We start from the raw sequence: 23,904 nt of genomic DNA, 5'->3' as shown, positions 1-23,904 counted from the left end.
CATTCCGGAGATCTGTTTTCAGAATCAAACCCACTTGCCAACCCCGCCGTCATGATGGTAATAATGACTTGGCATAAATATTCATTCATCCAGTGATTTGAATAATCCATAAGAAGATATCTACTTATTGCATGTCCCTAAACTCACAAGCAATGCAAATTGTCCCAACATTATAATGCACGCCACAGGATTAAGAAACATGTCACATGTCACATTTTCATTGCTGCACCCATTTTCACTGTCATGAAAAAATAAAATGGCTGACCTCCACAATTCATTATTTTTCTGACCATCGTTGTTGAAAGTATCCTCTTACTTCTGAGGTAGTCCGCAATCTGTCCCCCAATAGGTACTATGACAGTCATGACAAGATGAGGCAAAGCCGACAGCATACCAACCTGAAATATCAACACTGAACAGTTAAAGAGGAAAAGGATTTGTATTTCTGTATCTTGAGCGGAGGAATTCGTTCACTCAAATTTTTGAAAAAATGGATAAGTATGCAAACATCTCCTGGGAAATCCAATACAGTCTAAAGCAGAGGTGGCTGATCTCAACTGCAGCCCATTTTTAAAGTGGCCTAGTAGAGAAAAAGAAATGGTGGCGTGGGGCCGTGGAGAGTGGGCAGCAAAATCAACACACCCCGCATGGGGTCCAACCGCTGTCAGCTCCGTACAGGCTTTAAATGGCCTGTTGAAAACTATCGGGCTTAATATTTATTGTTTGGTCCAAAATAACAACAAGGTTGTTGAGATGAATTGACTTAAAAGAGTTTCCTTAAACCACTTGGAAATCAGACAACTGCAGAGACTGGAAATCCTAAATAAAAACATAAAATGCTGGGACCTTTCAGAAACTCTTAGCAAGTGGGAGATAAACAGAATGTTTTACATCTGAGATATTACAACAAGAATTGTGAAGGATAAAAGAAATAGTGTTCAATTGGAGAGAAGATGGGGAATGGATGGTAGGACACAGGGAATGTTTCTGATAGAGGGAGTAGTTGGAAACACACATCATTTGGGTGCGGTGTTGCTAATAGCCAGTCTTTGGGATCATCAGATCGACTATATTCAAGGAAAAAGAAACGTTAGATTATTATCATAAATGGCCAGTTCTGAGAAAGAGAGAAGTAAGGAGTAAGCTGCATAAATTTGGAGCTTGTGTCTGACATTCAGCCGCTCCCAACTTCCAGACCACCATTGCCCAGGCAGAGAAGTGTCGAATGATCAATACAGGATCATCCAGCAGGAAGCTGGAGCTCTGCCACTGTCTACACTGACCATCAAACATCCAACAGTATCTACATTTTATTCTGCTCTCAATCCCCCCCTCCCCTATATTCTGCCATTCGCCTATGCATTAGGAACAATTTGAAATGGCCAATTATCCCACCAACCCCACATCTTTGGGATGGATGAGGAAACCAGAGCACTTGGGGAAACCCTCACAGTCACAGGGAAAACATGCAGACTCCACCCAAGGTCAGGATTAAACCCCGGCCTCTGGAGTGTTCTGAGGCAGCAGTTCTACCAACTGCACCCCTGTGACACTAACTTGCCCCTTGCAACAAATGAGTGGTTCTCAAAGCCACTGCTGGCACATTTTGATCTATTATATTCAGTTTCCAATTTCACTGGTTTGTACAGAAATCAACACCAGCTATGTATTTACAACATGTTGGCACCAGAAGAAAAATTAATAGAAATCTTTGAAAATAGATTTGAGGTATTCCAATAAACAGAAACTCTACAATAGACTACAGCCATGATTTTCTTCGCTAGTATTCTGGTTCAACTTTAGTAATTTGTTTGACTGTCCCATGAACCACTCACTCCTCCTCCTCCACCAAACTATTTTTTTCTCGTCAGAATAATTCAAGTACTATGAACAAAGAATAAAAAGTTGCACTGATGTGGATTCTTTTGTAGGCTTTGTATATCCCAGAACACTTCATTGTACACTCAGTGCATTTGAAGAGCAGTTACAGGTGTCATGTGGAAACACAAAGTGGCCAAATGACAAATACCAATGTTCCATAATGGCGATAAGATAATGATTACATAATGCATCTCAAGATCAACTCTTCCAACATCAATGTAGTTGGAACAGGAGATTTCAAAACCTCCACCCTGTAGTATGGATTGTGGAGGGTAACGTGACCTCTTCGGCTGGAACCTGGTCGGAATGTGGATTGTGGAGGGTCACATGACCTCTACAGCGGGAATCTGATCGGAAGCCACCACAACTGTCAATCAAGGTCAAGATCATCTGTGCTGAGCACTGACTTTTTCAAAACATTGCACTGGCTCTGTTAATCACCTAGGCTGGCTCCACTGGACAGCGGGGTTGGGGGTGGGGGGGGGGGGGGGTTATAAAGCCAACATTTGGATCTGCCAGGTCTCTTTTCCCTGAGCTCCATTTAAGGTCACGAACCAGAGACAACACTGGAGAATCAAGATCAAGGCATGCCAGTAATGGGTACTGGGCTTTGTGGTGAACATTGATTAATCAACATCGTACCATGTTTCTTTTTCTTTATTTAATGTAGCTGCCATACATGCACTAGGTCGAGGGGTGTTGCTGCATTTTCATCCATATCTAGTGCTGTTTATAGTTGTTTCGTTCCATACAATGCAATTGTTTTCCGTACTTTGTGAGAGTGTGTGAGTGATTGTGATTCCCTGTGGTGAATTTCCCTCATGGGCAAATAAAGACTGCTATCACATTCAAACTGTGCCTAGACTTGTTGCTTTCCAGACTCGTCAAACCAACTCCTCACACACACACCCCAACAAGTTTCATCTATGAATTTTGGGCCAGCGGACAAAGGGAATAGCCCCTACTCTTTGGGCAATAACTTTTTTAATTCACAGACCAGCCCACATTCAAAAATTAACAAACTATTACATGTGCAAATAGTCGGCAGATTAAACAATTTTGATTAAATGTTGGGAGTTAAAGAAGAAAGTACATATTGTTTTGGTTAATGAAACTCACGTGATTCTGTGGCTTCAAAGGGACATGGTGAAACATAGCTGCATTGCAGAAAAATGCCCCTCAGTAATTTGCCATTTTTTACCTAACTCTCTTGAGTGAAATATGAACTCATCTCCCTCCCATTCTGACTCAGACTTGAGTGGTATGACTGAGCCAAAGCTGACATGTTTATGAGGTGAACTGATGGTGAAATTCTTCTTCAGTCAATGATTCCCTGTGGTGAATTTCCCTCATGGGCAAATAAAGACTGCTATCACATTCAAACTGTGCCTAGACTTGTTGCTTTCCAGACCCGTCAAACCAACTCCTCACACAGAAACACACACCCCAACAAGTTTCATCTATGAATTTTGGGCCAGCGGACAAAGGGAATAGCCCCTACTCATAGATTTAGGACGCTGGGAGATAGCGGCACTAAAGTGCAAACACCTACCATCAGATAGCGTGGCTGATAATCTATAGGGCCGGCATTGTTTCAAATAGATCATCCCATTTTATCCTAAGAAGAGAATATCTCAGTTTGAGGCACTTTGCCAAAATAGATATAGAAGGTGTCTGGTTGCCATGATATAACCAGTTTAGCGTAACTCTGGAGAAACTGCATGTGTCGTTTTCCATATTCCAAATGTTCATTGGGTATATTATCTATCCTGTTAAGAGTTATTTGTAATAAAAGTTACCTTGCTGATTTCAAATCCAAATACTTCTTCAAAGTAGGCAGGTTGGCTAATCAGCAGTAAGTAGAAAGTCCAGCTTCTACAGAAGTTCGCCACAATTATTGCATATACTGGCAGAGAGGTAAAGAATTTTCTCCATGGTGTCTTGTATTTCTAAAAATAAAACAGCAGAACAAATTATGATGTAGTTATTATTAAATTATATTGTGCTTTGGTTAATTCATTGTATCAAGCCTATTTGTACATTGAAGGCCTTTAATATCACCTCATGCTCCACAAGAATAATCAGTCCACATTCAAAAAGTGATTGCAGGTGCAAATAGTCAATAGTCAATAATCATTTTTTTCTCTTGTAAAGGGAAATAAATATATTTTGGCTAATAAAACAGTCAAGTTATCAACTCTCAATGTATCCAATGTCAGTTTTTTTTAAAAAAGATTAGAAATAACTATTTATTAACCACTTCCCTGCTCTATAGCATAACTGAAATAGCAATGAAATTGTGAGTGAATCGACTGTCTTCTGATATTTCCCAGTTACTTTGGTGAGTTAATCAGAGGTTTTCAGGCAAGTCTAAAGGATCATCTGCATGGGAAAGCATATCAGCATTACACTTTAACTCAGAGCTATAATTGTCTTCATATTTAGAATGATCATTAAAATACAATGCAAATTTTCACTATTTAGATTTTTTTATGCCTCAAGATGCAACTTTGATAATAAAATTATGAGTTTATTGTCAATACATCTGTACAATATACATGAGCACTGAAATCCTTACTTGTTGCAGCCAAACAGGATTTTTTAAATTTAAAAAAAATCAACTCCTATAATAGAGATTACCCAGTACAGAAATGGATAATAACTATTTTTAAAATGGCTAGTTAATAATTATTCTCAGTTACTATTAGTTCAAGAACAAAAGTGACATTTTGATAGTGAAGGCCGGTTTTTTTTGTGCTCTCAGAGTAGTTTTGAAGCAGTAAAGGGAGGATCAAGAATCTGATAGCCATTGATAAAAAATTGATCTTCAACCTAGAGATGCTGGACTAGCTTTCTCAGATCAAAACATACGATTATAGTATTGACCAATTATATCATGTCATTTTTCTTTGCAGCATAACAATACTATATAATAATAAGCAAGCAATAATAAGCAATCAACATTGATCAATAAAATCTATATGGAGATGTGGACTTCAGAAGGAAGACAGAGGAGTATGACCCAGTCAACATCTTCGAGGATCTGTCCTGGAGACTCTATGCTCCATGTTGATGCAAACATAAAGAAGGCTCGCCAGCAGCTATACTTTATAAGTTGACTGAGGAGATTCGGTACATCACCGAAGACTCTCATAAACTTCTACAGGTGTACCGTGGAGAGCATTCTGGCTGGTTGCATCATGCCAACTCTCAGGACAAGAATAAACTCCAGAGGGCTGTTAACTCGGCCTGTGACATCACAGGCACCAGGCTTCATTCCATCGAAGACATCCACAAGAAGTGGCATTTTTTAAAAAAACACCTCTATTTTGAAATTGCTGGCTATGTCTTCGAATACATTTCACTTTTAAAGTTTCACCTTTCTAAATTTTGACATAAAATTCCTACGTGTCTTGAGTTACAATGTGGCAGCTTCAGGATTATAGTGACTGAACATGAATCTCCTTAATGTGTCTCACATCTTATACTGAACATGAACACATGAGAAAATTCAACCCAACACCTTTTTGCTTAAAAAGGAGCATTCATCAACCAAAACCATGTGTATGTTAAAAATGCCAAGACATTTATTGTTTATAAAATTTGAAAAGTGATGATTGAACAGTAAACTTTTAGTCTTCTGACAAAAAATTTGAAATTCAAGTGAAAATTGCATTGCAAACTGGTTGAGTACAGTGGAACATTGGACAAATGTTTACCGATAGAAAAATAAAATTTTGTGCATTTCAATTTAAATTTCAATGCATCCATTAACATATCTTTAGGCAGAATTCGAGAACATATTAAGTCTGTATTCTCATCTCTACACATTAAAACGTGTGAGCCAAGACATCTTAAGTGTATATAGAATTTTGTGCCCGAGTTAAAAACATGAATTGGGCAATTATTCAAAGAAACATAGTATGCATGTGTTGCAATAAATTTTAGCATGTGTATTTCACTGCAAAAGTCCAGAGCCTGGTGCCCATAATCGAAATATCTCCATATGTTTAATCTAAAAAATCCATATCATAAAATATCCATATAAATAGTATTACCTATGCCGAGAGCCCAATGGCTGTGTTTAAGTAATACCACACAGAGGTATATTTGTCTTTAGTTAACTGAAACACATCTAAAATCATATACAAACGGAAATGACCGTACGTCTATTCCTCCAATTAGGTTGGCACTTTCACCAATGCTCTCTTCAATGTAGATGCGTTCCTCATCTGTAATAGTTGGATGTACTGTAGGACTTTCATAAGATACCAGAATCCAAAACATATACCACAAGATTCCAAAAGACCCTGGTCCAAAAGATTTAAAAAAATGGAAGATCAGTTGCTGGATTCTGTAATACAAAATTCCATTATTCTTCAACAGATTGATTCCTAATTATTTCACAAATAATTATTTAGAATTTAATTGGCACATTATTTTTAAAAAAAATTAAAACTGTGATGTTTCCCCTATTTTCCAGTGCATTTTATTTGTATGGGACTGTCCCTTTAAGAGAACAGATTTAACAACCTGTCTGCAGGATTTGAAGTGACAGTGAAACTAGCAGAATCTCTGAAGACATTGTTCCTAAATGGATGTATTTGAAGAGAAGCAAGGGAATATCCCCAAAACCCAGGTACCAAGACCATGTGACCAACTTGAGAGGCCGTTTTAAGAAGGCTGCACAAGAGAAACATCTCCTTTGCGGGATTGAGAAACCCTCTTGGCCTCATTGTGTGGTTGTAGACAGAATTGTCAGACTTCCTCCTTTTGCTTACTGAGAGTTGAGAAACCACTTCGACTGACCCCCTCCCACCACACCCCTGAAAAGGATTTTAAAAGATGCAAAAGAAATACTGCACCTTACTTGACTGACCCGCAAAAAGGGTTCTCTATTTCAGAAGAAATACTGCACTCCACTTCGACTGACCCAAATAAAGGGTTCTAACTTAAGAAGAAAGGACACGTCTAAAAAGGACATTTCTCTGAAGCACTTGGAACAAAGACTTTCATGAGTTAATCAACCTTCTGTTACCCCAGTCTCTGTCACTCACTTCATGAACTGCTCCTTCCATTTAAATGCGTGCTTCCACCATTTAAGGCCTGCGTGCCTCCACCATTTTAGCTTCTCCTGCCCAGCCATTGTCAAATCAGTTCACTGCTTCACCATGAATACCTAGCATTTGAACCTTCCTGCCAACCTCCTTTGTGGGACCTTGCTTTACTAAAGTCTACATAGACAACATCCACAGTCTTTCCTCCATCAACTTTCCTGGTAACCTCCCTCAAAAATGTGATACATTTGGTTAAACACAGCCTTCCACATACAAAGCCATGTTGGCTATCTCTAATCAGTCTCTGGCTATCAAAATAATTGTATATCCGATTTCTTAAAACACCTTCCAATAATTTATCTACTACTGATGTCAGGTTCACCGGCTTATAATTTCCAGGGTTACTTTTGGACCCTTGTTTAAACAACGGAACAATGTGAGCTACCCTCCAATCCTCTGGTGCCACACTCATCGGTAAGGACATTTTAAATATTTCTGTCAGACCCCCTGCAATTTCTACACTAGCTTCCCTAAAGATCTGAGGGAATATCTTGTCAGGCCCTGGGGGTTTATCCACCATTATTTGCTTTAAGCAGTTCCTCCTCTTTAATCTGCATAGGTTTGATGATCTCACAGCTTGTTTTTCTTACCTCCCATGTCTCTGTACCCTTTTCCTGAGTGAATACTGATGAAAAATAATCATTTATGACCTCTCCCATCTCTTTTGACTCCATACAAAGCCAACCACTCTGATCTTCAAATGGTCCCATTTTTATCTTAATATACCTGTAGAAACCTTTAGAATTTTCTTTCACATTGTTTGCCAAAGTAACCTCATGTCTTCTTTTAACATTCCTTTCTTGAGGTTCTTCTTGCATTTTTTTACACTCTTCAAGTACCTCATTTTCTCTATGTTGCCTATTCCTGATATACACCTCTCTCTTCTTCCAAACCAGATTCCCAATATCCCTCAAAAACTAAGGTTTCCTATGCCTTCTAACCTTGCCTTTAATCCTGACAGGAACATGCAAACTCTGTACTCTCAAAATATCACCTTTGAAGGTCTTCCACTGACCTTGCACATTCTTGCCCAAAAACAATTTATACCAATCCATGCATTCTAGAACCTTTCTCATTTCCTCATAATTGGCCTTTCTCCAATTTAGAATCTCAACCCGAGGCCCAGACCTGTCCTTCTCCATAATTAACTTGAAACTAATGGCATTATGATCACTGGACCCAAAACATCACCCAACACACACTTCTGTCAACTCTCCTGTCTCATTCCCTAAAAGGAGACCCAGTATTGCATTCTGTCTAGTTGGTACCTCTTTATATTGATTTGGAAAACTTTCCTGAACACATTTGATGAACTCTAAACCATCCAGCCCTTTTACAGTATGGGAGCCCCAGTCAATATTGTGTTGGATGAGAAGACTGGTGGGTGGAAAGTGAGGACCAGGGATGCTATAAATGCTTTGGGGGGCGGGGGGAATGAAAGTGTAAGTTGTGAAATGAATATTTAGATAAGGGCTTTATCAATGACCGCTGTGAGTGAACTGTGTTTCTTGGAGAGGACATTTTGGAGTGGAAGGCCTCATCCTGGGAATACATGCAGTGGAGATGGAGGAATTGGGAGAAAAGGACAGCATCTTCACATGAGACAGCGTGGGAAGAGGTTATATGCCAGGTAACTGTGGGAGTCAGTAAGTTTGCAATAGAGTTCTGTGGATAATCTGGCTCCTAAAATGGAGACGGAAAGGTCTAGAAAAGGGCAAAAGATGTCAGAAACAGTCAAATAAATCTAAGGGTGGGGTAGAAGTTAACAGTAAATTTTATGGAATTGTTGAGCTCTGCATGGTTCCAAGAGGGCAGAACAAGCTCGGACATGAACATAGCAGAGAAAGAGTTGGAGAAGAGTCCTGACAAAAAGCAGGTACAACTTGGGCCCATGGCTACACCCTGGATTTGGAGAAAATGAGAGGCTTTGTAATTGTACATTTCTGGGAGAATACAGTACTGATAACCTACAAAATATTGTTTTCTTGGTTATGAGTAACTGTGTTCTCCCAGAAATGTGTGTATTAATATGCAGTAAAACTCCTGCTTTCCCAAACTTAAACAACCGGCACTCTCAAGCAACTGGCAAAATAATCACGGAAAATAAGTAAGTAAACAATACAGGTTGAAAATTGGCACACTTCACCATTATTTCACCAAACACGCAACAAACTCTCAAGCAACCAGAAAATTCACTTATTCCCATACTTGCCAGAGACCAGGGGTCTTGCTGTACTGACAAATCCAGACATAAACAGTGCAGTATCCAAAATCCTCAGTTGTCCAAATTTTTTTTGGACCCGGAAGTGATGTCTGTTTGGCACCAAAAGAACAAATTTTGGATAATTGAGGAATTCAGAAAAATCAAAAATCCTCATTAAAAAAAATCGAATAAATGAGGATATCCAAAGCAATCAGAAATCCTCAGTTATCTGAAAAAAAAATTTTCAGAGTTGAACTGATGTCGCAGGTTGAAAAAATGTTGGAGTTTTGGAAAAAAATCTCTGATTATAATTTTGAGATTTGGTGTTGGATTTCTCTTATTTTGTTCAGGTTGGGGTATTTTTGGTGAGAATTAAACATTATTTCATGATTAAAAAGCCTCCCTTGTTGTTTGTTGTTTTTTAAACACTGTTACAAATGATTTGCAGTTACTACTGGGCTGTTTTTTTAAAAAATGACCAGTTATCCAAATATATTATTTATCCGAATAGGCCTGGGCCCGACCATTTTGGATAATTGGAGTGGCACTGTACATCAAGTTGTTACTTAACGAAAAAAATGTGCTTTAAATATATTTAGTGGCTGATATGCATTCAAGGAATATTGGTCAATAACACTACAGAACCTACCATAAACATAAAACACAGAAGGCCAACCAGTGTATTGCACTAGAATACCAGCTAAAGGCATAGCGATAACAGCTCCAGCATAAGAACCTGTAACAAGATCAGCAATGAGATCAATCCACAATGAGATTCATTAAAAGGATGAAACTTAACAGCATTTAACATAAACTTGCAAAACAAATTGCTAATTACCGCAAAATGAGGTGGTTGCTAGCCTGCTTCTCTCTAATGGTGGAGCCCATTTACTCCATATGCCATGACAGGCTGGATACGTGACCCCCTGTAAACACACATCATTTACTGTTTTAAACAGAGATTATATGTCAAACTAGTCAGGAAAATGTTATCTGACATCTAAGTTTTAAAAAAAATCAATGCATTTACAAATTTAAATGTATAAATGCAGTCACAATAATAAAATTCAGTGGTTGATTTCCACTGCTAAGAATATCTTTTGCTGTCCAGATATTTTGAAATGAATATTGTTTATTGTTACATGTACCAAAATAAAGTAAACATCATTTTGCATGCTATCCAGGCAAATAATATAATATTTATATCATTTTCAAATTAAAACATAGGGATGGGATAAACAGAATCCAACAAAAAAATTGACAATAAACAACTGAATTTTACCAGTCATTAAATTAATGGTTAATGGTCTTTTTTCCTGAGGTGTACAAAATGAAGAGAGGAACTGATCTTGTGGTTGGCCAGAATGCTTTTTTCCCCCCAGGGCATAAATGGCATAGTTTTAAGGTAGGGGGGGGGTGGGTGGGGCAGGAGTGGGATGTAAAAGGAATGTTTTTCACACAGAGAGTGGTGGGGACATAGAATGGGGGGCTAGCAATGGGTGGAGGAGGCAGATGTAATAGGATCTTTGAAGAGACTATTATATTAGGTAGGTAAATAGAACTGAGAAAATGGAGAGTTAAACAGTAGTAGGGAATTCCTAGGCAGTTGTTGATAGGTCAGCACAAAGGGCCTGTGTTGTAAATTTCTATGTTTTGTATAAACTTAAGGCTAATGATCAACTGAGTAAGAAGGTGATGCACAAGGTGAAAATATTCCAATTCAAAGCTAAACGTATGGAGAATGGAATTACATTAAGTCTTGAATAAGACTGACAAAACTTGAAATGCATAGCCAGCCATCCCATTTTTAATAAAAAGGAAAGCCAAGGAGGGCGTTCAGGGAGTAAAAGTTTCATCAAATTTGAAACAGGTAATACAGAAACCTAATGGCAAACGAGGTGTGCTTGTTTTAGAGGTGTCTGCAACGGGTATTTATTTTGGTGAATTGATCGCTGGTGCTCTTTGACACATACACACCTCCACCAGTCCCTGCAGAATCCTGACGAACATCACGAATCCATAGTGGACTTTAGCTGCCGATGGGATGAGCATATTTAGGGAGGAGGTGAGGAAGATAGCAGCGCCAAATACTCTGAGGGGAAAAAGAGCCGAAGAAATATCATGCATATTCTCACGCTGGACTCGCTGCAGATAAAGATATTTCACTCGATTGCGTCTATTTTTTTCCACAATGAATATTCTCCCGAATTATTTGGATTTTAATCGATCCGTTTTGGGTCTTTGTTAATATTGACTATTCAACGGATCCTTTTCAATTATTAATTGAGGGGCGACCTGAGAATCCAGGACCAAATTTCCCTGACTGTCATTTTTGGTGGGAACCAAGTCTTTAAACCTTGGCTCAAAACATGGAAGGAATTGATTCTTTTGTTTGGGTTTTTGCCGTTTATATTACAACGCAACATCTCAGGCCGTTTCATCCCGCGAAACCCCTGAGATACTCTGAGAAAGGTAACGTAATTGCGCCATGGAATTTAAACTCGGTCATCCCCATTATCAGCGTGTTATCTTTAACCTTAACGTTATTGCATTCGTGCGAAATAATCCTGACACCGATATTCACTGTTCCATGAATTTAAAAAAATCACAACAGCCAGTAACTATCACAATATCAGTCATAACAATGAAGTTGATGTGAATAATTTTGTTTGAGTGTTTTGTTAGGACTAGGGACGGTTCAGGTTATAATTGAACCCAGTGATCGGATCACGAGAGCGAGCCCACAGATGTCCCTGAAAACGTCTAAAGCCCTCAATTCTATGTCTCCCTTCTTGTGGTTTAACCCAGCGATTCGGATCAGCTGAAGCCATAGCGACTGCTTTACTCCACCCTCAACAGATGAGAAAACTCACAATGAACTACTGAAATTGCAAAAGCAGTCTAATGAACACAGACAAATTCATTGACTTTACTGCACGTGGTATGACCAGATTAAAATGCGGGCGTAAAGATCTTAATCTGTGCAACAGGGATATATAGTTACAACTAAAATTGCAAAGAATCCTGTCGAATGTCACGAAACGAAAATCTGCGATCCTTTTACATGTAATCAGTAAAAGGCGTATTTGGAGTCAGGCTCATACATGACCAGTGATTCCGATTCCTGCTCACCGGCACTTATAAAACCAAACAATCCACTTGATGAAGGCTTGAATTTTGCGGCACAGGGGCGAAATCTTAAACATGCCCGACCAAAAGGTCTCCAACTTCAAAATACTGTTCTGATATCATATTTCGCACTGCTTCTGGTTAAATTATCTGAATTGGTGCATCCAGTTTTCCCGGGTGAAAATGTGCCTTTGCGGCTAAAATCGTATTGAATTGTTAGGTCAACCTGGGAAACCCCAAATGTTAATGTGATAAGATTGAACATCGAGGCAAATCTCACGCCGGCTTTCTTTGTTGAGGCTTGAACTAAATGCTGAGAAATTTAGTCAATATGTCCATGTCTTCAGTTGTATTTGGATAGTAAACAGTAAAGATTAATGAAGAGTTTAAACTATTCGCATTTGATCGCCGCCTGGTAATGGTCGTGTCCACATCGAGCGAACAAAATAGCGCAGAAAGGACAAGTCCTTCGGGATAAATTACAATCGTGTTAAGCTGCCAAGTGTGCCCCGCATGTCTGACGCTCCTACCATTAGCGCCCTTGAGACGAACCGCATTGTGAACACGAAAGGCAGGGAGAGGGAAAGCGGATCAAGTCAACGAATGAGAATGGAAAGAGCTTCGGTCCCTTTGTGCTTGTGAGTTGAGATAAATGCCTCCCGTGACAGTCGTCTTCACTAAATTACAGCAACATACCTCGAGCAGAGTATAAATAATACAACGGAACGCAGAGCACTGCTTCCACGGGAAAAGGACAAGTATTTCTCTCTCCTCTGTTAAGTCGAGAGGGTCACATCAAAGGAGAATACCCGAGAAATCAAACAGCAGAGTAGATCCTAAAACTTGCATTAATATCTTAAATTTAATTTTTTTTAAGGCTTTAGCATGCACTTTGAAATGTTGCATTGTATTTGGTAACTACACAGTCTAATCTGGGTGACTGCAAATTTCCAATAAATATGCAAACGCTTTGCAGTCGTCAATGCACTCTAAATCTTCGCACTTTTGTCTAAATATTTAAAGAGCAAAACGCATTTTGGATTAATTGATGAATTGGGAACTGCTTTTTACTGCGTCTCCAGTCTCTACAACAAGGGGGTGGGGGGGGGGGGGCTCAGGACGATTATAGCTACATCTCAATCTTTCGCACATTTATTTCAACCCCATCGGGACTTAGTAGATATTCAAGGCAGAGAATAAGAATCCTCTTAAGTGATGTAATGTAGTAACGACATACCAGAAAGGTAAGATCAACTTGGAACAGCAATGTGCAAATTTAGAATTATTTTTAAAACGATAAATGACATGATATATACAAGTATATAAAAGTCGCCCACTATAGGAAAAGTATATTAACACTGAGATCTCCAACACACACGGCAATCGTCCCCACTGCAATGCTAAGCTGCACCAATTCAATTCCATCAGACGGGTCAATCAAGACAGGTTGTTACACTTTCCCTGTTGAATTTTATGACTTGAAATTACATGAAAGGATATTATAATCTCCGTAAACAAAACCCACAGACCCGAGATCACAATCTTCACTATGAATGACAGTTTATACTGAAGATCCCTCAAATTGAGCAGCTTTTGGACCAATCACAAATAAATGATTACCATCAGCTTGTAAAACGCTTGTGCTTGGAGTTTGGCGCTTGCTTGGGAGCGAAGCAATACTTAGTCAGCTTTGAAAATGGTTACTTACTGCCTACAAGTGCACAGGTTATTTTTGTGTGATGGCATGCAACAAAAAAAAACGTTCCAAGATACCTCAGAGAGAGTAAGACAGAGGAGAGGAGAGTTTTTTTCCCTCTTTGTCCTGTGTAACAGATCAGGAGTCTTTGCAACTCTGTTCCTCCAGGATGGAAACAGAGTCTCAACAGGGGTGAAAGTCTTTGCAGATGCCTGGAATGGAATTGGACTCAGCAAGCAAGAGAATGAACTGAACCTTGGTGTGAGGTTTTTGTGTGACTTCTTGTTTATGGTGCATAGGATTTGGAGTCCCGCTGGCTCTCAATCAGAAGGTTCAATCCAGAGATTACAGAGTCACTTATATCAGGTTACTTTATGGTGGAAATTATTAGTCCAAGCAATGGTCTGAATATGTGAATCAGGTTCTAACATGATGCTGAGGATGTCCTCTCTTTCAGTTTGTAAAATATTTTGGATGCTGGACAAAATTTCAGCATGAGCTTCCCCATATTGAAGGAAATTTTTGCACATCCAGCACAGGATGTTGTAGTGATTCTGAGGTGGTTGTCGAAAGCAGAGCGATGAAAACTGATGCTGAATTTTCTGAGGTTGGTGCTGGTGGGCAGAAAATTGATGAGAAAAAGGAGAGCTTCCTTGGTGAGGAGAACAGATGAGGTAAGTATGGACCAAAATGGAAGTGGAGGAAAAGTCATACCCAATTTTCCTCAACTAGGACTTAGGACATGACAACTGGATAGCTTGCTTCTGCCCAACTTAATGAAGGAAATGGGTGGAGTTCTCAAGTTCAAGACTACAGGTGAAAAAGGGAACAGTTTCCCTTTGTGACTGATTTAAAAAAAAATTAATGTTGAACCTGGAGCCTATTAAATGGAATAAAATCTTGTTCCAACAAGGATGGGCATAAATTCTAGTGATAAGAACAAAGAAAATACTTTTGGAGAGGTTGTTTTTGTATTTTCATAAAACATAGCGGGCACGTTTGTTTTAACTGTTAACTAATTTTAACTGTATAATTTTCAACAACTGGTATGCTTCTTTTAGCTAAACTATTCAGAATGTAACTCCAATATTTAAGTAACTCATTTAAATTATACCTTTTTGGCATTTGGCATCCATGGGCATGGGGAGCGAGGAGGCTATCTGTTGTTAATGCCACTTACATGAGAATTGCTTAAAAATCTCTACACAGCACTCACTAATATTTCACATGCACAAGTAAATTGCTGAACACTGTCTTCTCCTTACCTTTTAAAATAACACTTATTTACACTGTAAGGAAGGCCACTTATTAAATCTAAAGCACAGCAAAAATACATCAAACAATTACCATCATATAAATCACCATTATATGAAATGCCAAATCAGCAAGAGGATGTAGCTGCTAATCAGCCTCCAGAAGCATTGCCCTTATACAGGAACATTAACAATGAAAATCTTTTGAAATGTATTGTTTCTTCTCATGTGTACTAAGATGTAGTGCAAAGCTTTGTTTTGCATGCTCAGAATCAGAATCCAGATTTATTGTCATGAACAAGTCATGAAAGTTGGTGTTTTGTGGCAGCGTCATAGAGCAAACATTCATATTATAACCATCTTATGACATTAATTTTAAAAAATATCAATATTATTGCATGAAAAGTAAGGCAGCATCTTTGGTTCAAGTGCCGCTGAGTGGGTAAGTCTGCAGGTAAGTCAGCCCATACTGAACTATTGCAGGCAGTAAAGCATTGTAGAGAGTATGGTGCTTACATTTATTTTGCATGACATATCGTAAAAAGTTTCTCACTTTCTTAAAAATCAACCTTATTGCTCACTATTCTTAATTTTTAAGCCAGTCCCATGAGAATTGTGGGTATAAATACTGGGTAAGCAAATATTTACTCCAGTTTCATGGTAATCTTTACTGATACTAACTTTTGATTCCATGTTTATTTGTTTTCTTGGATTTAAATTCCCCAGTGAACTTTACCCTGGAGCAGTAGTTCAGCCCTGTCGATGGTAGTCTATTAACTTAACCACTATGCTGCTTTTCTATGGATATTATTGCCCTCCATATTTCCTTGCAGCATCTGTGTTGAAGTATGAGAGTGTTTGGGAAAAATATTTTTTTCCCATTCCTGACAAATATGAGAGGTCTCTTTTGAAGGAAACACAATGAAGTTAGTATTAAAGGAAAACCAATTTAATATTTGTTGTTCCCATGCTTTTTCTTGTGAGCTTTTTGCATAAACATCCCAGCTAGTTTAAAAGCTATTTAGGCAACTACATGGAGAGGAAAGGTTTAGAGAGATTAGGGCCAAATGAAGGCAAATGGGATGAGCTCAAGTCGGCAAATTGGCCAGCAAGAATGAGTTGGGACAAAAGCCCCTTTTCCACGCTGTATAAATCTATTACTTTAGAATAGCAGACTTTTGTTTTATAGTTAAACAGGAAAGTCTGCAGTTGCTATTGATTGTCGTGGAATTCACAAAAGTCCTGGAGAACTTCAGGTGCTGAGTTTTGCCAGCATGTTTGTATATTGCAAGTTTTGTTTTTAATCATCCAGGTGAGTTTTATTCTTGTTTTTAAATAAATTAATACCATTCAGTTCATTACTAATTCTAATCCCACAAAGTGATGGAGGATGATTGGTTAATGAGTTTATTAGTATTTTTTCATAAAATTCAAAATTTATGAAATAGGTTAATGTAGCTGTGGTTTCATTTTCAGTAACTAAGGGAATCCTGGATTTGATCCAATTAAGTCACAAGGGACAGAAGTGGCTCAGAGATGATCTTACTCAGGGTCACATTGGCAATTTTTTAAAAACAAAACCTTTATACTCAAATAGTATCTCCTCTGTGTCAAACTAGGGTGTGATTAAAATTTATATCACAGCATGTTGACTTCTTTTTTTAAAAAAAAACGTTTCTTTAAAACACTTGCCACTGAATATTATAAAACTGTTGGAAAATTGAGACTCGGCTACACTTTTGTCACAGTCATTTAATTGCAGCCTATTTTGCTACCATCTTCCACACTCATGTATCGTGCATTGCATTCTAAACGTATGGCACCCAACCTATTGAATTGCAATCCACTGAGGTTCAGAGATTATATACATTTATTCACATTTAAGTTTGGAGCTCATCATCCATCAACTTCATGAAGTATGGCCACTGAAATTCCCACCATATGAAAATCAAATGAAGCAAAAGAAAAACGTGCCCGCTATGTTTTATGAAAATACAAAAACAACTGATTTTCAAATAGGAATGCTATTCTAGAATTCAGGCAACATTAAGTCAACGGTGCTTTCTGGTTTTAAACATTCAAATTTGATTACTGCCTGCTAACTGAATCTCGATAGGAACCATGTACTATCTATTTAAAAAAATATTTTCAGATTATTCTTTCCCATACTCCCACATTGAGCTATTTATTTGTCATGTCAGTCTTTTTTTTTTGACTTGTGATTATAATCTAGTGGAATTTCGCCCCGTATTACTGATGTAAAGACCATCATACAACGAACAACCATTGGGCCAAACACTTGTTCACCCATGAGGTCACTTTTGCCGGGTGTTTTATTTGCCTTGTACAGGCACGTTCATCTTTCCTCGGATACAAAGCCAAATAGTTCCAGTTCTCCAGGCCGGAGAAGAACCCTTGACATATAAATATAAGTACCATGAAGGTGAAATTCCTGACGCAATGAGGACAACCATCGACATTCCTGAAGCGCTTATGTTTCCCTGCAATGTTGGACCCGGAAGTAATATTTGCCCTCCATCTCATTTGTAAACTTGAAAAGGCTCATTGTAAGTTTAGGATGGGATAATAAAAATCGGAGATAATTCAAGTCCACGTTCTTTATTTATATAGCTCATTTTTTTTTCAACTTGCATCGACCAAAGTGTTGTCAGGGTGGACATATTGAAATACCATATAGGCGATGCATTGTAATATAAAGGGAGTCATTTGACTGTTGGAGATATTTTCTTTAACCTCTTCGAGAAAAGGTAGAAGAGAAGGAGGGTTGTCGAGGTTGGTGAATGCGTTTGTACAAAGCGATGTCGGAGTAGGATATTGAAAAAAAAAAACCCACACAAATGTTGGAGAAACTCAACAGGTCAAACAGTGCCTTTATGTAGCAAAGGTGAAGATACATCACCAACATTTCGGGCTTGAGCCCTTCGCCGAGGTGTCCTAGCAGGATATTGATAGACGCAACGAATGAATCAGTTGGAAATAGGGGGGGAAAATAAATCCTATCGGTACAATTGAGAATCTTAACATTTCAGCGACCCTGGGAAATGTTTACCTGTGTTGAAATTGGGTAGGAAAGAAATGTTCAAGTATTAGATGTTAAAGCGGGCCCCTTATTTCCACGTCAATAATATCCTCGTAAACAAAAATCATCCTAATTTGGTTTTCATTTTCGGATCAATGTGGTCGCATTACAACACAAACCGTTCTGGAAGATATTGTGGTTACAAATGCAGAGACAAGGCACGAACGATTAAAGGAACGGCCGCAAATTTACAAATGTCATGCTGTAACCTTGATATTTGCAAATCTAAAGGATATTTTCTAATAGCTGGTCACAAATGAAAGAGAAACGAAATCGCACATTTGGTGTCGTTGCTCACATCTGAACTAACTCAAGTTAAGCAATATTTGGTTGAAATAGTTGACTCATATTTTCTCATTGACTAATGAAACTATAACGCTCCAATGAAACTTTGTGTAGGCATGTCGCCAGAGGCTACGGATGACCAGAAGCATGCAGTTTCGATTGAATTTCTCTGTCATGATCAATAAGCAGATCAAAGAGAAACTTTGCACGGTTAAAGTAACCCCGTTAAAGCGCCAATATCTAAATTAAATTAAAATATGAGCTCCTTTCTTGTGCGTTTTCAATTTTTCAAAGATTAAAATCTAGACATACAGCACGGGTAACAGGCCCTTTCGCCCCAGGAGTCCGTGCCGCCCAATTATACCCCATTAACCTACACGTACGTTTCGAACGGTGGGAGGAAACCAGAGCGTCCGGGGAAACCCCACGCAGACGAACGTACAAACTCCTTCCAGACAGCCCGGGATTCGAACCCGTGTCCCGATTGCTGGCGCTGTAAAGGCGTTGCGCTAACCGTACACCTTCTCTGGTCTTTCTCTATTGAAGGTGGCAGCATCTCACCAAAGCGAGCAGGGTCGAAGAGAAAGTGCGTTTAACCTGCAAGTTTTTTTTTGGGGGGGGGGGGCACAAGCGGAACGCAGACAAATAGGACGACACTGGTCGGCATGGAGGAGTTGGCCCGTTCTGACTCAAATTGCCAAGTGACCGTGGCCGATAGATAATACGCCGCAAATTCAAAATGGTGCATTCGTAGGACGAATCTTTAACGAAATGTTGCCCTATTCTATTATCTTTAACTCATACTAACCAATAGAACTGACTTACAGAAGTGTTAGCTTGTAAGAGATCGAGGTTTAAAAAGCCTTAATTTTATTTTAAAGTGCATCAGGAATAAAGGCCAAAACAAATTGCCAATGGAAGGCTATTGTTCATCTGTCTAACTCAGAGACCTTGGCATCTCAGCGGGAATATTTTAATTAACTCCACCTACTTTCCATTGGGGGCACAGAGCAAACAATCTAATGCCGTTCAAACACGAATCAAGAGAAATGATAAATTACCACCTCAACAGCAGCGACACAAATCACGGTTAGGCAGCGAGTCAGATGGGATCGTTAATTTACGAATTTGCTGTACAGTTTCAGTAAAGGCTGAACTGAAACCAAGCGATTGGAACGCACATTACATCGCAGAATTACCAGGGCAATGTTTCCACTAATACATTCGGTCTTATTTTCCCACGAGGTGAAAAACACGCGTGATTTGGCCCTATTTTGGGGTCAGGATTAACCCACCACACAACTCCCACATCGAGTTACATATGGGTTTCAGAGGTAAGTTTTCGTTTAAATCTCAAATTCCGACTGCACCTCAATGCGGTCCTGCCAGTCAAGGAGTTTTTGAAAGGATCAGTAATTTTTTTTTAAAGGCGTGTCTCGGGGGTCACTGGGGACAGTCAATAAATGCCGAGAGGGTGAATCAATTAACAAAGTTATTCTGAAAGTGAAACTCCTGTCGGAGTAAGAAATAGTCCAATTGGATACAGAATGAGGTGATCGGATACAAGATTGCATTGTGCAAAGAACGCCATCACATTCCACCAGGACATGATTCAACAGCATCGCGAAATATCATTCGCCTTGACAAGTGGGTCCCCCCCCCCCCCCGGTGCTTTAACAGATCTGTATTTAATTAACGCGAACATTTGCGACCCTCTTTTTAATCGCGGTTTTCCACAATGAATCCAGTCCACACGCAATTGGTTATTTATTACATGACCTGTAAACACGGTGCACTGCACAATAAATCGGTGCGAATTTGGAATCCTCTTTCCTGATATCATGGGGGGGGGGGGGGCGGATTAAATTATTCGAGACGAATTCGTCGTGTGAAATAAATATTTCATGAAAACACTCTTCCGGATCTTCCCGATCGTCGTGTGCGAAGGGGGACTTGAAAGGGCTTTGCAACTTTCAGGAATTAGCTTGACAATGGTCGATCTTGTCGCAATGTTACGCAAACCATTTCGCTCACTGCAGTGGAGACTCTTGAACACGTTCCTCTGCAGCTAAACATTACACACACAGCCGAGCCGTTTGAAACGAGATAGAACATATTGTTGGTATCGAAAGTGGGATCGTTTCCTACTGTCTTTTTGAATTAGACGGCAGTGCGTGACTCGGATTAAGATGAGCCAAGTCTAAAGCTCAGGGGATCCAATTAACAGGTTGGATGAAACTCCCTGGCCACCGAAATATGAGCAAGCTCCATGGAAACGGGTCGTTCACAACCTGCTACCCAACTCGGCGCCATATCTCAAAGAACATTCCGAGTTGTCTTTCACATCTCACCATTCTTTCTTCAATCAAACTACGTTAAGAAAACACAACACAGTGCTAGTTTTAAGGGGAAAATGCTACTTAAGTCGCTGCACCAGGGCATGTGAAAGGAAACAAAAAGCAAGAATATGGTTTTCGAAGATAAAATATACGTTAGTATGTTGACGTCTATGGGTCAATTAAACGATGTGTTATATTATTCAAATGTTTGCCCTGAACAGAGTCTTAAAAAATGTATGTGGGTACGTTATTTACGAACAGGATCAGGTCTCATTAGGTTTTTAACTGCCCTGACTTTATAAACATCTAGGAAAAGTAGAGTCACAAAGACAAGTTCAGCATTTGTAAAAGGCAATATTGACCTTGGTCAAAATACAGGATTCCTTAAGATAGATTACGGACAGAGTACAAAAGCTTGGGTTGTATTATGCAATTGTGGAGTCCCTTTTCGTGTTCCATTCAACAGCTTTTAAACGCAATTCCTCTTACCGTGAATTATTTTTGTCCCACTGTCTGCTTTGAAACCAAGATGCTTACTTCTGAAACGGTACAAAGAATTTGTAAACCAAAACCCCAAAATATACTATGCCACTGTGGCCAATTCCCAATTTTGGTATTACTGGCTCCGGGTCAGAATATCGATCTAAATTCCCAAGTTAATTTTACCTGTTTGCTGCCAATCTAGACGCTATGTAACCTCCAGGAATCTGAGTGACGATATATCCCCAGAAAAAGGACCCATGGATCATCCCCACGGTCTCGGGGTCCCAGTTAAACGTCGCTTTCTTGCGGAAAAGAAAGAGGAGAGGGATATGCAGTCAGGTTGCATGTTAATTAAAACTGGAATACATTGATAAGATGTATCTAGTTGGTCATTTAAAAAATGATCGGATAATTGCTTTAACACCGAAGGTCCATTCGATAGGTCTTATTCTATATACATTAAGCAGGCAATGGAGGGGGAAATGGTGATTTGATTTGAGCCGAGGTCCATTCTAAATTCTCTGCAAATTTGAAAGGCGGTAATGTTTGGGGAAGTACAACCAATGAGGCAAACGTCCAAACAAAACCCGTTTAAACAGAGTTAATTAAAATGAAAATTTAGATGTTCTAAGATTTAGCAGAAGTCAGTGGAATGTTTGGTATCCAGGCTGTGGGCGTGTCTTTCTCACCTTCTTAATTATTGTATTCCCGTGGTGTATGGTACTGTTGTTGACCATGTCGACGATGGCCACCCCGAGGTTACACCGGATCCCGAAGGAGATACAGAAGCCCAGACCACTCATGATGGCGATGATGTACCTGCGAGGTAACCCGAAACAGGTGCAATCGCAGAGAGGTGGTTTCTTGGGGCGCACATGCTGTACCTTCCCATCTTCGGTCAGCTCGATATTCTCTCCATGTTGTTGCCTCTTTTCCAAGACTCTGCAGCAGAAAACAATCATTTATTCCACAGATGCATTTTCTTATCCCTTGCTCCCGTCCATCGGAATGAACATTTTTTGCACAAATTTTGTGCTCTTTTAATATTTTGTCATTGGTAGATTGAGTACAATGGCTTAAGACAGTTTAACATGGATTCATTTGCCTTTCGTAAATATTCGTTTTATATTCTACACTAGTCCGAAAAAAAGTAATTATTGCCAACCACTACACAATATCAGTTTAATATTGAAAGAAGCATGAACCCGTAACAAATAAAATTATAAATAGGAACGAATACTTACAATAATGATCAGTTTATTAATATAAATTTCCACCTAAAATTATGCCCGTGTTGTTTAAGCAACTGTATTTTAATGCTCGTTATAAATTGAATTTGCGGTCATTTTTGTTTTAAGAATCGCCTGATTTTAATCGTTGGATGACAAATCTTCATTAAAACAAACGAAACTCATTAGTTGAAATGGTAATCTGGAAAATCGGAATTTAAATAGCAATACTAATTTTGAAATATTGAGGGGGGGGGGGAAACAGGAAAACGCTGCAAGTGGAAATCTGGATGAGTTATAACATTTGACGAGATTGATGTATTTGGAAATAATGCAAGAGAAACAACGTGGAGAATAAGACCATTAAAACTTCGATTTCTTGAACATCAATACTGCTGCTGTTAAATTGCAACAAGCAGGAGAGGCCGCAACTAATAATGACAAAATATGTCCAAAAAAATAGAAATGTATTTTTTATTACAACCTCTGTGTACAAAAATAAGCTCTTGTTTATATGTGGGCGTACAAAGCAAATAATCTGGGCAAATTGATGAATAGGCCAAGCTCGGGTTGACGTTAGGACAGATATATTTTAGATGCATACTCTCCAAATTCTTTTTAAACCACGTCTAACAAATAATCGTATGAATAGACGGCTCAAAAAAGTATTGACTAATTACACCGCAAAGGTCTACGTCAAAATTACAACTGGTGGCGGCTGGATGGGGGGAGGGAGGGGGGTGTAGGAGGTTGGGGAAAGGCCTCGAGTGATTGTTGTTTTGACAGAAAGGCTCCGTGTATATATATATATATATATATATATATATTATTAAACAGATCAATATATTTGCAGCGGTTTGGATAATGCAGAGACCCGCCAAATAAACAGACATCTCTTCTAATATTAATTATTTATAAGTTCTGTGGCACGTTCCAAAAGGGGGAAATTACACAAAGCCGCCATAGAGTGGAACAAAAACACAAGGAGTCGATTTTTTTTTCAGACCACGACAAAATTCACACACACAATGGGCGTCTTTTAATCTGCAAAGGTTGCGATAAGTTATGATAAACATTCCGGGAATTGCATTGAAGGTGAAAATCTGAGCAGCCATGTTTAACTTATTTGGTTGTAGCTGATGTTGCTGTGCAGGTAAATGTGGGGAAAGGAGCATCGAGAGGAGCCTGG

At 39.0% G+C, this 23,904-nt stretch overlaps 1 protein-coding gene across 1 annotated transcript in view; it reads right to left on the bottom strand.

The window, feature by feature from the left end:
• Positions 1–22,541, bottom strand: part of LOC138751816 (vesicular glutamate transporter 2) — a 32,479-nt gene extending 9,938 nt beyond the window's left edge. The window contains exons 1-8 of the mRNA XM_069914653.1: positions 22,176–22,541; positions 21,670–21,788; positions 11,179–11,293; positions 10,040–10,127; positions 9,851–9,937; positions 6,049–6,191; positions 3,681–3,830; positions 266–398 (exon numbers count right to left, since the gene is read on the bottom strand). Of these exons, the coding sequence (XP_069770754.1) occupies positions 266–398; positions 3,681–3,830; positions 6,049–6,191; positions 9,851–9,937; positions 10,040–10,127; positions 11,179–11,293; positions 21,670–21,788; positions 22,176–22,448 (1,108 nt within the window). The 5' untranslated portion in view covers positions 22,449–22,541. The remainder of the gene's footprint in view (positions 1–265; positions 399–3,680; positions 3,831–6,048; positions 6,192–9,850; positions 9,938–10,039; positions 10,128–11,178; positions 11,294–21,669; positions 21,789–22,175) is intronic.
• Between the last annotated feature and the right edge of the window lie 1,363 nt (positions 22,542–23,904).

Source organism: Narcine bancroftii, chromosome 1 (assembly GCF_036971445.1).
Source record: "Narcine bancroftii isolate sNarBan1 chromosome 1, sNarBan1.hap1, whole genome shotgun sequence".
In the NCBI taxonomy this organism is placed as follows: domain Eukaryota; kingdom Metazoa; phylum Chordata; class Chondrichthyes; order Torpediniformes; family Narcinidae; genus Narcine; species Narcine bancroftii.
Note: the sequence above shows the minus strand (reverse complement) of the source record. Positions and strands in the feature narration are given on the sequence as shown.